At 33.8% G+C, this 14,668-nt stretch overlaps 2 protein-coding genes across 2 annotated transcripts in view; one reads left to right on the top strand and one right to left on the bottom strand.

The window, feature by feature from the left end:
* Positions 1–14,668, top strand: part of LOC111051369 (U5 small nuclear ribonucleoprotein 40 kDa protein) — a 38,941-nt gene that overhangs the window by 20,635 nt on the left and 3,638 nt on the right. Inside the window, exon 6 of the mRNA XM_022337877.2 lies at positions 12,465–12,630. Coding sequence (XP_022193569.1) covers positions 12,465–12,630 — 166 coding nt within the window. The remainder of the gene's footprint in view (positions 1–12,464; positions 12,631–14,668) is intronic.
* Positions 3,461–5,631, bottom strand: LOC111051368 (BTB/POZ domain-containing protein 6-B). Its single transcript, XM_022337876.2, has one exon. The coding sequence runs from the start codon at positions 4,896–4,898 to the stop codon at positions 3,498–3,500; it is 1,401 nt and encodes a 466-aa protein (XP_022193568.2). The 5' UTR covers positions 4,899–5,631; the 3' UTR covers positions 3,461–3,497.

Here is a 14,668-nt window from a genome sequence, read left to right as displayed (position 1 = left end):
TCTTGTAAGCCGCCGATGTCGATCCAACTCCATGTGGTCCGGGAATATGGTAGCCGGAATCGTCTCCTCCAAGGGGTTATAAATTTAATTAAAAATGAAAATGACTTCTGCTTCACAATAGCATCACGAAGTCTTTTAAGAAATTTAATAATTTACTTTAACTTTAACTTTTACAAAATCATTAGTAAGGTACTTCGCTCTAAAATATTTGGGGTCCTCTTATGGTGGCATTTGGCTGGCGAGTGCTGGTTCTTCCTTCTCAAGTTTTACAGATCCTCTTTCCGACTTTCAAATTAGCATAAAATTTAAATATCTTAGTCCTCCGCCATTTAGGTTCAAATAGATCTTACAAAAAATACCAAAATATTGCTTAGATTATATGATTAATAATTTCTTTGCATTCGAGCCATATCGATAACATAGATTACACAAATTTTAACACAAAATCTAGTACATTTATATAAATATATAGAAATATTTTTGAACTGGCCTACAGTTGCCGCCTATTAACTGCCGTTTTACTATTGGTGCATGCAAATTTTATTCGGTATTCATGCGCCTGGTAACTCTTATTTCCTGAATACATTAAATTATTTTTATTTGGTTTTTTATTTATGCTCTTTGCATGCTAGTTAATATTCTATACATTAATATTAATTCCATGCTACCTAATAATTAGCCACGTGGACAGGTGTTTTTTCACATTGCACACCATCCGATTGCAATAAAGCTCTGCCAAGGGGTTTTGGTCAGATTCTACGTTCTTCGGTTTGATCGATCTCTAGGTCACCGATCCGTGAATACATCTACATAACCTCAATCTTCAAATATTTTATATAATAATCTATTTATGAGCAATAAACTTCCTTCAAATCCTTTTTAGGTTCTTGTACCATTTAGCCAGAACAAGCTGATGCTATCTAATCTTGGTTATTATCTGCTTGGCGATATTAGCCAATTACTTTATTTTTAGACCTATTACTATTTCTGTTAGGGCTTTTTATCTACCCAGATTTAATATGTTACAAATGTTACAGGATGAGTTTAACTCTTGTGCATTAGTAACAGCCCTCCAATAATAATTGCTTATGAATTCATGTAAAGATTTTTTGTCAATGTATTCTTCGTTTTCTTACTGAATTGATTATTGGTTGTGAAATTTCTATTGCAATACTGTAATGGCCAGTCACCTCCGTCATTACAACCGCTGTTTTCAGACAGTTATAGGTGTCGTGTCTGATAAAAACATGGTCTATAGATGATTCACTGTTCCCTTGCACCCTAGTATATTTATCAATACCGCTCATAAATCCATTTTCAAACATCATGTCTAGATATCTTTCAGTTTTATTATCTGTGTGCAGTATGTTGGCGTTAATGTCACCCATAAGAACACAAGTTTTATTCCTATTGATATTCATATAATAGTTGCGCAGTGCATTAGTATTAGTAAAGTCATCCAGATCACTGTCGTGTGTACGATCAACTGTAACAAGGTTTATATTTTTTCCATGATACGTTAATTCTATACTCAAACCATACACGTCGGCCAGCTCCATCTGTCTCACTCATACTCACTCCCCCCTCACATACACCAACACTCCGTCATTATTGTTTCTCCATCTGCTCGTTTAAAGGCCCTATAACCCTCCAATTGAATTCCCGCAATATCGTCCACCAACCCAGCTTTATTACATCCCATATCACGTTACTTCCCTGCAAATAAGTGATGTAATTATCGAAAGTTCACCTCAAAAGCCTCAACACTCTTACATTCAATACGTCTGTAATCATCCAGATGAGTGTCCCTAAATGACATCAAATCTACTATATATAAATAAAGTTTTTAGATATAAAAAGCACTGGAAAGAAAGTTGTAATTGAAAAATAAAGAAAAAACTTTGCCCGAAAAACGTGGCCGCCCGTACCCCCCAACCTGACCATGAAGCCCCATCCAAATTCAAGTCCCATCCATGTTGAAATGTACATAATTATGTAACCCGGATGAACAAAAATAAAAAATACACTTTCCGTAAAGTTGCCACAGAGAGCGCCTAGAGCCCCTTCCTAGACCCTCTCTCGCATTGATAGAAAATAAAAATATAATACAGAAAACGTCCGATAAATAGATGTTTACAAACTGATGAAAGTTCAATAATGGGTGATAGTGACAGACTAAGGGCGCCGAGCAGAAGACTCAGTTATTACAGTTATCAATTCAACTTGTTATCTACACATTACTCAGATAAGTCGCAGCAGATCAGATGGGAACAGCATGACTCCGATAGATAGTATGAATGTAACAATGAGTAAGACAGCTTAAAACAAGCTTATAGAGGAATAAGATATGATAAATCATATTCCTACTGTATTCACAGTGATTATGCTTATTATTATATTTTTAAAAACAATTTTTCAGTATAATGAGACACATTATAATAAACATGCTCTAGAACAATAACAACAGGATCCCCTCTCCCCATCTGGTCGCTTACGACATTGGACAATTTTACAGATTCCCATGAAGAGCAATCCAAACGGAATAGATATCAGAATCCATTTTTAGAAATAAGTAATCCATAAATAGTGAATCAATCCATTATTTTCTACCTTGGAAAATTTCATCGATATTATTATGCCAGGACAAAAATACTCTAGCAAGATGATATGTTTATCAATCGAACTTTCAAACAAATATAACTGTTGACGAAAATATATATATATATACTTGTAAAATATAGTGGTAACTATATACTATGTACTATACTTGTATACTTGTAATTAGTGAGTGGTTCTTCAATTATATATATATATATTATATATATATATATATATAATATATATATATATATATAATTATATATATATATATATAGCACATAACAGAAGACACTTTAAAGTTTGTAATATAAATTAAAACAGGAGACACGATATAAAGAGATTGAAAACACTTTAAAACTTACATTAGAAATGGGGGAAATTTTCGGAGCACAGGCTCGGTTGAGAAAGGAGACCCAGTCTCCGAAAATTTCCCCCATTTCTAATGTAAGTTTTTTTCAAGTGTTTTCAATCTATATATATATACCAAGGTCGCATTACATACTTAAACTGTTAATATGATCGACTCTGCCAGTATTTGAGTGCAATTATATCTTTATTGATTACCAAATATGTCATATTATAATTAATTTGATTACTTTTTAACCACTTTTGATGGTGAGTCTGTATTTTTCATATCTTGTCTGTACGTATCATTCGGCCTACAAATATTTCTCATCTATTCGAATAAAGAATTTGTTGAAAACTATCGTATAATGGCCAAGTAAAAGATGCCATAAAACCACGAAGGAGATAATATATAAACCATATTTAAAAAATAAAAAATCTGCTTCTTGAAAATCATTATTATACTAATTATAGATTTGCCATGGGTCTTATTCAAAAGTAAATGGGTTTTGCATGAAGTCTTTATGAATTTATTCAATCAACCAAAACTATTACAGCTTGGAGAGTGTCAAATCAAAATGAATTTCATCCACACCTGATGTAGGAGGTTTACCTGTAGTAATATAAGGAAATATGATTTCATTACTATCAATGATTGAAACATTCTTGAAAAATGTATTATTGAATTTCTGTCCCTCGCCCCAAACAATTTTTACTTTTTCCACTGAACATAACTTGATGTTGTATTTGCTTATATATTTGCATATGAGGGTTAACCATACCATTTGTTGATTATCTAGCTCCAGACATTTTAATATACTCAAATAGATTTCAAAATCCATCTCCTGATATCTGAAGACGTGACTCATTTCTCTCTTATTGAAAATGAAGTGAAATTTCTCAACGTTGGTTACATTTTTCAATATTTTGTGAACTATTCTATCAGTTTTGTCATTTTCTTCTTCTACCTCTTTGTTTATGACGATTACACCTTCTTCTTCTCCTTCTACCTCTTTGTCTTCGACGTTTTCTCCTTCTTCTTCTTCTTCCTCTCCCTCTTTGTTTTCGACGTTTTCTCCTTCTTCTTCTTCTTCCTCTCCCTCTTTGTTTTCGACGTTTTCTCCTTCTTCTTCCTCTGTAAAAACTCGAACCTTAGTTTCAGAAATCAATTTGTGGAGCATTTCATCTTCAAATCCCAATAGATTGTGGGCGATTAAAAGTTTCTTCTCTGCAGTCAACAAATCAGACTTGTATGGGCCTTCCAGATATTGATCTTTACTCATTGTCAAAAAGCGTATCTGCTTTGTGATACTATTGAAATGTTCTCCCAGTTGATGCTTATCAATGTTACTACGACGAGCCTCTGCGAGAGCCCATTTTTCTGTGTATTCAAACACCTCTAATTCAGATTTCAATTTCAATGAGTCCATCTTCAATATTGATTCTAGGGTTTGGATATCAGCTGAAAGGAACTTTTCACTTTCCATTATTTCCTTGGTTTTGTTTTGAAACAACGCACAACAAATAGGTTCAATGTCTGGAATGTTGTTAAGCCGTGAAAACTCATACACTTCTATCGCTTCCGAAACGGAGATATTGTCTTTTATGTATTGAACACACGCTGTCATCAGGTCGGGAATAACATACTTCCAAGAAGCCAAATACAATGAACATGCATGAAGACTTGAGGTGAAATGCACACTTTCGGTGTAGAAAAATTGTTTCATACCATTGAATTCATCAGCTTCGACGTCCTCTATTTGAAAAGTGACGGTATTTTTGGGGTCATCGTAGAGCATGGCTCGAAAAACAGGACTAGAAATGCCGAACAACAGTTTATGTCCTTTGATTCGACGCTTGTGTTTTCCAACTATAAACTCACAATCACTCAAATCGTCGTTGTTAAGGCAAACTTCAAACTTACTTGTCAATGATGCGGGAGTCGAACTCATGATTGTTCAGTTTAGTTTGTTTTGACACTTATTAACACTTATTAGCAACTGTTAATGAAACAGAGAGCAGAATTGTGTCACTACGCGGTTATCGTTCTATCAAATTCCGGTGATAACGACTGAACTTTGTGCCTATTAGAGTAAATCTACAGAATATCACTGTGCATGAAATGTCCAGTTATGCCTTTATTAAGCAGTCATCCAGCTATAACTTACAATCAGACAGTTATTGCTTCCATTGTTAAGTGCACGTGTAGGCCTACTCTTGTTTAAATGTGTCGTCGTTCGGTCATGACCCGTTCAAAATGAACGGAACAGTAAGGTGACCGAGTGATCCGGATCACATTTATTCAAAAAACCCGTTCATCAACTGGGGTAAACCTTTTTGTTTTCTGTTTTCACCCATCATCTGGGGGTGAACCTTTTTTCTTTTTTGTGTATAGGAAAGCTGACAGTCAATTGAACGGGTCTTTTTGAACGGGTCGAGGCAGTGAAAGAGAACGATTGACCCGAATCAGTAAAGTGATCCGAACTTCCCATCTCTTTTGTGTTAGTGGATCTGTAGTGGGGGGAGTAGTGACGGAAGTAGTGAGATAGAGAGAGAGTGAATGAGTGAGAGAGACAACAGGTTGAATATGCTTTATGCTCTTGTGCTGAGCTCAAGTGCTAAGCAGCTAATAGCAGCTGACATCTCTAATATTGTTTACTAAATGATAAAGTTAACAAAGCATACTAAGAGAAGGTACGGTAAATGAATAAATATGCTTGTTTTTATTGTATGCATATTATATACAGAGTGTTTCAGAAGTAGTGTCGAACATTTTAGGGTATTGTTCCTGGATGATAGGAGTCTACAAATGTCGTATTTGAGTGTCCAAAACTCAGCGGTTATCCTTATAGCTGCCATTTTGTTTTCTTCACTTAGAAATTTTTATCTCAAGAACGAAATGATGTATTGATCTGAAATTTGGCATGAATATTTATGCTATAAAGACTCAACTTCAAAAAATAAAATAGAAACTTTTCGATGTAAATTTTCAAAATGGCGGCCATTTTAAATTTTTGATTGCAAATTTCACGAAAACCGTTTACTTTACAGAAAATTTACAAAAGACAAAAAGTTTCCAAATTTTATCAAGATTTTAAGGATACCTCCTCATTTATTAAGATTGGTCGGAGAATAACAGAGAAATTAATTATTTTCGTATTGCATGCATGACCACTTTTCACAATTTGAACATTAATATTACATTTTTAATTCCAATTGTATTTGAGATGAAGCTTTGTAACTCGGTATGGCTCCATATAGCAATCCAGATGATTTTACAATGTTTTTCAGAAGATCATGCATGCTGTACGAAAATAATTAATTTCTCTGTTATTCTCTGATCAATCTTAATAAACGAGGTAGCCTATCCTTGAAATCTTGATAAAATTTTCTAACTTTTTTGTCTCTTGTAAATTTTTTGTACAGTGAACGGTTTCCGTTAAATTTGCAATAAACATTAAAAATGGCCGCCATTTTGAATATTTACATCGAAAATTTCTCATTTTCATTTCTTACAGTTGAGTCTTTATAGCATAAATATTCATGCCAAATTTCAGATCAAGACAACATTTCGTTCTTGAGATAAAAATTCCTAAGTGAAAAAACAAAATGGCAGCTATAAGGATAACCGCTGAGTTTTGGACATTTAAAATACGACATTTGTAGACTCCCATCATCCAGGAACAATACCCTAAAATGTTCGACACTACTTCTGAAACACTGTATAAATGGAAGTCAATAGAGAAAGCTGATGCGAGATAGAATGCATTGCATTGTTGTTATCATTATGAAGCACTAACAAATTGTTGTTATCGTTATCTCAGGGGTATAGGTACCCAAATTAAAAATACCAATCCAAATTGACACTCCCACAAGAGCACAATAAAAGTCGTCCGTCAGTTGTCAAACATTTCCGACCTGTTACCTCCTTTTCTTGGAAACCCCCCTCACTATGATTTCAATACAAAGTCTGCATACCCCCCCCCCCGGGGGGGCACCACAGCGTGATCAGGATCATGATTAGCGAAAATATAAAAATACAGTATATTTATCATTTTACAAATAATACTGTATAATATACAAAGTGTCCCACGAAAGATGTAACAGCCGGAGACCATAGATTCTATGTGAAATTTGCAACAAAAAAGTCTATAGTCCGTGCAAACCTTAGTTTATTATGGCCAATGTTATTTTAATAGAAAGGAGCACACGGTTGCCGATTCTATCAAAAAGTCCTCTCTTTTTCGCTCTTTCTCCTACACATTCATTTCACAGGCTCTCTGGATTCTGTGAAATCTTGCAGCGCTGTACTCAATGAGACTAATACTGCCAACTAAGGTTTACACTTCTTAATAAAGTAAAACTCTCTTATATCGACCTAATTTTTCGAGATATATCGATTTTTTTTATATTTCTGTCAAACGTCAGTAACTAGAAAACTATCAGTCAAAATCTAATTCTAAGGGTATGTTTGGAAAGAAGAAGATTCATATAATTTGTTACTTTGACGGTTTTGAACGTTTTATCAGCGTTCAAACTGTTCGAAGTTTGGCTTTGAACTTGATGAATGTACTTTTTTCAACTTTGAGCGCTCATAAAATTTGAAAACATCAAAGTAACAAATTATATGAGTCTCATTGGAAATTTATTCCTCTTTCCAACCATATCCTTAGAATTATATTGTGACTTGTAGTTTTCCAGTTATTGACGTTTTTCAAAAATATCGAAAAATAAGGTCGATCAAGAAAACTTTACTGAACATTTTTTGTCGTAAATTCTATATAGAACCAGCAGGGCACCCGTGCTTCGCTAAGGGAATTGATAGATGAGATTATTTTTGTGAAATATTTGTAATCTAAATGTTCTACAAAAATTGTTATAATATTTTTTGAGATTAGGTCACAACTTGGCATGAAAATTATCAAGTCAAATCATTTGAATAATCAATTGATGTGTTGGAAGTGCTCTGTAGAATAGTAGACTAATTGCAGCGAATTTTGTAGAATATTGGGCGGGGCTCAAGAGTCGACCTTGACTTTATTCATTGGTAATTAATATTTTCGCCACACTTGGATGTAATGAGCTGGTTTACGTGCGTCATATGGAGGCCGAAAGTGATTGTTTTCCGACCAGGCCGGTAAAACTTTACAGCCCTAGGGCTGTAAAATGACATTGAATAACAGCTGATCGTGTCCGATCTCACAAAAATCATAGAGAGATAATCTCATAATGACTGTAATAATCTATATAATTATGTATCGTGAATCGCGGTATTATGTCTATAATAATATATTTTATAAATTACTGTTTCATAATTTAATATTTATTATTGTGTTTTTGATATCAAACAATAGAATACGATGATATATCTCCATAGCCTCAACAATATAATGTTGGCTACATTGTCCATTGTCAGAAAGGTACGTATCGCAAGTCTTTAAAAGTGAAGAATCGAATTTGAAATCAAAGTACAATAATTGTATCAATATTTAAAAGTGAGGTAGAGTAATAATTGTTTCTTTTTTATTATCGAATTCCACTTCTTAATGCAATACAATCAACAATAATAATAGGAAAATACAGCAGAGATCTAAAGTTTAAGGTAAGCCTACTGGTGAAACTCAGCCTTGACTAAAAAATTCCTAGTAATTTTTCCGTAATTCATTATTAAAACTTTTAGATAATTTTTCTTCAATATCAAACCATATAGAGAAAACATTAGGCCCACTCAAGATTGAATCTTCGAATGTTTTCTCTATGATTTAACTATTTTCAGAGCAATATTTTGTTGTGAAAATGCCGGCAAACCGGCTTCAAGTTTGCCGCTATAGGCTACACTATATTATAGTAGCCTACATACGTTACCTGACTTACAGGCCAATTCGATCAAAAGATGCAATGGCCGAGAGTGTAAAGGCGTGTACTCAAAAGCTCAAAGCTCAGTGAATTACAAACATGATCTAGGTTCGAACCTCGGTCAGTGAAATTTTTTTTTGTCGATGAATTCGACTTTTATTAGCTATTTTTTATATTAGTTACCGTAATTTAAATTTCAATCAATTTTTAGATATATTTTGAGACAAAACTGTGAAATATGCAATTATATTAATTTTTTAATCACATTATTTCAAAATAGTAATGAAAATTCTATTCATCCATCTATCCATGAGATATTGCACCAGGCGCAAAGCGCGAGCTATAAAAATTGTATCCACGGATTTCTTGCTTATTCTGGAATTTTTGGCATAGCCCATCACTTACTTTCCGTTTCACTTATTCAAAAGTGTGAAAGCAGCCAATCCACTGATTCTTTCTTCCATGGAAGTCCATTCATATACATAAGAGTCCATTCATAATAGTTTGACTAACATTTATTGTGGCTGATTTCTCATGTCCTAAACTTTAGCCTACTATCATAAATATTAAAGTGGGATCATTTCAATGTGAAATTGCATAAATCTGAATTGAGTTTATCCAATCACTTTGATTATTGACTACCATTCTATGACTTCTTTCTTTGATCTTCGCTTGAAACCAAAAGCTTAGTGATGAAAATTTGGATGTAAATTAATACGGTATGTAACTCTATTTAATAATAGAAGGCTTCTCTGATTGGCTTGGCTCTCGTGGTATTTAGTCCGGACTATAAATTAACAGACAGTGCAACTGGCTCTCTCAAGGCCATGGCTGCGTACAAACATAGAGCAACAGAGGAACCAATGCAACAGAAGCTGAAGAAATTAGTCGCATTTCTATCACCTCACAATGAACATTACATTCAACTACCATATGTTTGGAGAGATCAATTTTAAATTTGTTTTTCTATCATCCGGTCACTTTCTGAACCTATTCTTCCAGATGTTCCATGAATACCGCAATGTTTTAAAATAAGGTCGCCAAATTTGGTAACTCAACTACAGCTATTATAATCAATCTTTTGCATTTGCTCACACTCTCTTACGTTTTCAACAGACTATGGAAAACTTTTTTCTGATCAGCTGCTACTTGAGGGACCAATAATCCTTTCTCAAGGAACTTCAGCGAATTTTCCCAGAGTTGAGACCTGTTCCAAAATTATGTTTTTTATCGCGAACTCACTATATTCCTGATTTAATCAAAATCGTTAGAGCCGTTTTCGAGATCCGTCCGACATACATACATATCCACAAACACACATTCAAACAGGAATAAATTGCTTTCTTGGTATAATTGACTTCAATGCTTATGATTTCATTTAATGAGAGCTTATTTCACAATAGGTAATAAATATCGGGGGACCGAGCTTTGCTCTGGAGTGTAAATGCATAGAAAATTTCTAACGAAAGATTGAATTTATAGTTTATATTTATTCATTTTTTCAGTCGTACAATTATTTTTACAGTTATATGAGGAGGCACAACAGACTTATGCCCAAAACTGTCCCTTTTCAAATTTGTATTATAGTCCAAATCAAAATCTAGCTTAAGCTACTATCACTCATCAAAATAACAATTTATCCACACTTCAAAATCAAACACATCATAAATTACAAATAGATATACTATGAATTCGATTTAGAATGATTACTATGTTTGCTACAATATTTGTTAATATAGCCTACTATTTACAATTCTACACTAACAGCATCTATTTACTATTTTGGACTTTCTGAAGTAAACATGTTTTCTAAAAAATAGAGAAATAAACAAAAATAAGTTTTTCTTGCTGGATTATTTTTTTCATGAGATCAACTGAGGAATAACCCACACATGCACTCGCTCACTCACTTCCATTACGGTATCGACAGACGACAAAATTTCCAGCTGTTTTTCCAAGGACGTATTCATCCTTTTAATGTCCTTCAGCGAGTTATCCCAGGGTTGAGACCTAGTGCAATCGAATTTTCATATCATAAACCTACTTTGTTCCAAATTTCGTGAGAATCGTTAAAGCCGTTTTCGAGATCCGGTCACATACAGATATATAAACATCTAAACAGAAATTGCTCGTTTAATAGTATAGGATAACAGCTGGCATAAAAAGCAAAAATGTCAAACAATTGAAATTGAAACAGTAGCGATCATCAACATAAGGTTATTATCTTCATCTGATCAAAATTAACCAAATTATAGTAAGATCCACATCAATGTGTCAGCATTGATGCTATTAATGAGGAATACTGCAGTTTCAAGTGAATATCAACGAACTGCTATGCATATTTTTCAATATGTTTATCGAAAGCTACCTTCTATTTTCTTTGGTAAAACAGTCAATGTTTGGGAATAATAAATTGATTCATGGGAAAAGCGCCTTACTTCTATGGAATATATTTTTACAATAGGAAAAACAACAACAGCTATTTGGCCGCTTTAATAAATAACCCCTTTCTTTCGCCCAAGTTAAATTTTGGCCGAATTTCCTCATTCTTTGCAAACATATTCCACAACGGACACTTCTGAAGTTTTAATAATACCCTCTATATATCATATTGAATTATTTAAAAAAATCATCGAAATTGTTTAAGCAGTTTTTGCGATCTGTCGGATATACAAACAAAATTAGTATTGATAAAATAGGATCAATTGATAAAAGCAACTCCCGTCATAAAAGTTTGTTTTATGAAAAATTAAAATTATCTATACTCCCAGGCTCTTCATTAGCTTTGATTAAAGCTCAATTATTTGTTCTCGATAAATACATTTTAATTAGTTCTTCAACTTGGTGCCAACCTAATGAAGTCAACTCAACTTAATGCCAACCTGTGACAAAATTATTAATTTAGTTGCCAGTTAACAACTGTCTCGAAGAGGTACTCTCTCTAGATTATAGTTCTATAGTCCCCTGTGAGAAAATCCCTATAACTTTTGTCACACTAACAATGTTATACATAAATCTCAGAAACAACCTAAAAGGCTCATCAAAGTTCATAGCAAACCAATGGCCATAATTCTTCTAAACGTCATCCAGCATTTTTTCTTTTTCCCCATCAACACTAACATAAGCAATCTAAAACAATTTGAAAATTTTCCTGTTGCAAATTTTGTTTTGTAGGTTATTAGATAAGGATTCTAGCATACCTTCTTTGAGCGAATTTACCAACTCATTGAGTGCTTCCATCATATCTTGCTCGTGTTTTCATGCTAAACTTTTTTTGTGTAAGATACTTTTAGCATATTTATTTTTTAATGATTAAATCTCACTTCCGACACCAATGTTGTAAATGTGTTTTTGTAATTAACACTTTATTCATTGAAAGTTTACATTTACGAACAAGATAAAAATAAAATAGAACATCATCCTTTAACGTATCTCATAAAAATCCAACTAGTTATTTACTTGTAAACGTTCGTGGCTAAAACAGTCACCTTGGCAGCCGTGTTCTCATGATTAGTATCCATGTAGGGCTTGCCTACATCAATAGGATAATTAGAAAAATATATCGATATAATTATGTGGAATATCGATACTTGTTAAAATATATCGATATAATGTCGAATATTGATATTTAGGCCCCGATATATGACTATCGATGTTTGCAGAACCTGCTGCGCTGCTGTTGGTCGTGGGACGGGTCGCGGGTGTCAGCCGGCTCGGCCGACAGGTTCGTCTACATCTGGGACACGACGTCGCGACGCATCGTCTACAAGCTACCCGGTCACAACGGCAGTGTTAACGACGTCCATTTCCACCCCAGTCAACCTATCAGTCAGTACCACTTTACAAAAACATAGCATAAGCAATCAAAGTATTATCTTGAAGCTATCCTATAGGGTCTATGGTCTATACAAAAACATAGCATAGGCTATCTAAGCATTATCTTGAAGCTATCTATTCTCTAGGGTCTATGGTACATGAAAATATATAACATAGCATAATTTTAGCTATTGTTTACACACAATTCTCAACATTAGATAGCGCCAACTGTATTTCGACCCCATTTCTTATTTGACTCAATAAAATTAATTTGAAGCGAATAAATAAAACCTGCACACATAGAAACGCGTTTCTTTGTTTTGATGCAAAAGCATAAAAATAGATAGACTGGATATTATACATAAAGTTTGTTTGGTTTGTTATAGATAGCTCACCACGAGCTGAGTTCTGGCTGACTATTTGAATCAATTTATTTATTCACACATTATCGTACAAATTTAGTTGCATATAATCGTGTATCGTCAAAGTACATATTAAAACATGTATTTTATGAGAAATAATTCATACTACGCTTACACAGATCGAAAAGTTTTATTGTAAAACGAGGGCTGCCATTAGAACTGAACCAAAACGATGTGTTAGACTCATTTCATTGCAATAATATTGTAGTATGCATAGAAATAAAAATCCAAGTACCCTTTTTACTTTCCTTGCCCTATTACCATAGGTAAGGAAAATATTGCTTTCCGAAAAAAGTTAAGGTACCCCAATTTCCAAATTTCTATACGTTTCAAGGTCCCCTGAGTCCAAAAAAGTGGTTTTTGGGTATTGGTCTGTATGTGTGTGTGTGTGTGTGTGTGTGTGTGTGTGTGTGTGTGTGTGTGTGTGTGTGTGTGTGTGTGTGTGTATGAGTGTATGTGCGTCTGTGTACACGATATCTCATCTCCCAATTAATGGAATGACTTGAAATTTGGAACGTAAGGCCCTTACAATATAAGGATCCGACACGAACAATTTCGATCAAATGCGATTCAAGATGGCGGCTAAAATGGCGAAAATGTTGTCAAAAGCAAGGTTTTTCGCGATTTTCTCGAAAACGTCTCGAACGATTTTGATTAAAGTTATACCTGAAATAGTCATGGATAAGCTCTATCAACTGCCACAAGTCTCATATCTGTAAAAATTTCAGGAGCTCCACCCCATATATGCAAAGTTTGATTTTAGATTCTCAATTATCAGGCTTCAGATACAATTTGAACAAAAAAATTTGAGTGGAAAAGACTCAGCATGAGAACCTCTACAACTAATGTTCAGTAAGATTTTCACCTAAAATTAAAAATAAGCTCGAAATTCGAGAAAATTTGATTATCTGTTGGCAACTGTTGGCAACTGATGATTCTATTAAATGATTCACTATGAAGAGATAGCACACCTCGTGTGTCTTCAGCGTTATTGCCCTGTCACCAGCTGGCTCAAATCTTTGAATAGTAGACTTGAGATGCGCGGGAACACTAGCGTAAGGTGATCAATTTTCATAACGGCAAGGAAAGTTGTGTGAGTGCGCCACACCAGATTTTTTAAATAGGTAGCATGCATTGTCTTTTTTCTTTAGGGCTACTTTTTATTATAGATAAAAATATATTCACTCGTTCTATGGCAAGTCAAGTTCTGTTTCTTTGTAACGTATGAATATGATTTTCTTCATTTCAAAATTAATAATGTTATAATACTTTTCAAATGCGACATGTTTTCAATTATGTCGTGACGAAATAATTTTAAAAAGGGTACTCATATTTATATTTTTATTTATAAGTATTATGCATGTTTGAGAATTCTATCAGTCCATGAAAACTGTGATTATCTTTGCAAAGATCTATTATTTCTTCGGCTGGCCACTAACGACAACATGCAAGATGCACGTGCGTGTACTCACATTTTTATCATGCATGTTTTGTTATCAGCGAGAGGCATCGTACAAAAAACAGCTGTCCCACAGCAATTTCTAAATAAAATAAACAACCAATTACAATAAAGTAACCAATGGAAAATTACAAATTATAATGATACAGAAATAATATTGAACCTTGGA

Source organism: Nilaparvata lugens, chromosome 1 (assembly GCF_014356525.2).
Source record: "Nilaparvata lugens isolate BPH chromosome 1, ASM1435652v1, whole genome shotgun sequence".
NCBI lineage: Eukaryota > Metazoa > Arthropoda > Insecta > Hemiptera > Delphacidae > Nilaparvata > Nilaparvata lugens.
This window is presented reverse-complemented; position numbering and strand designations above follow the sequence as displayed.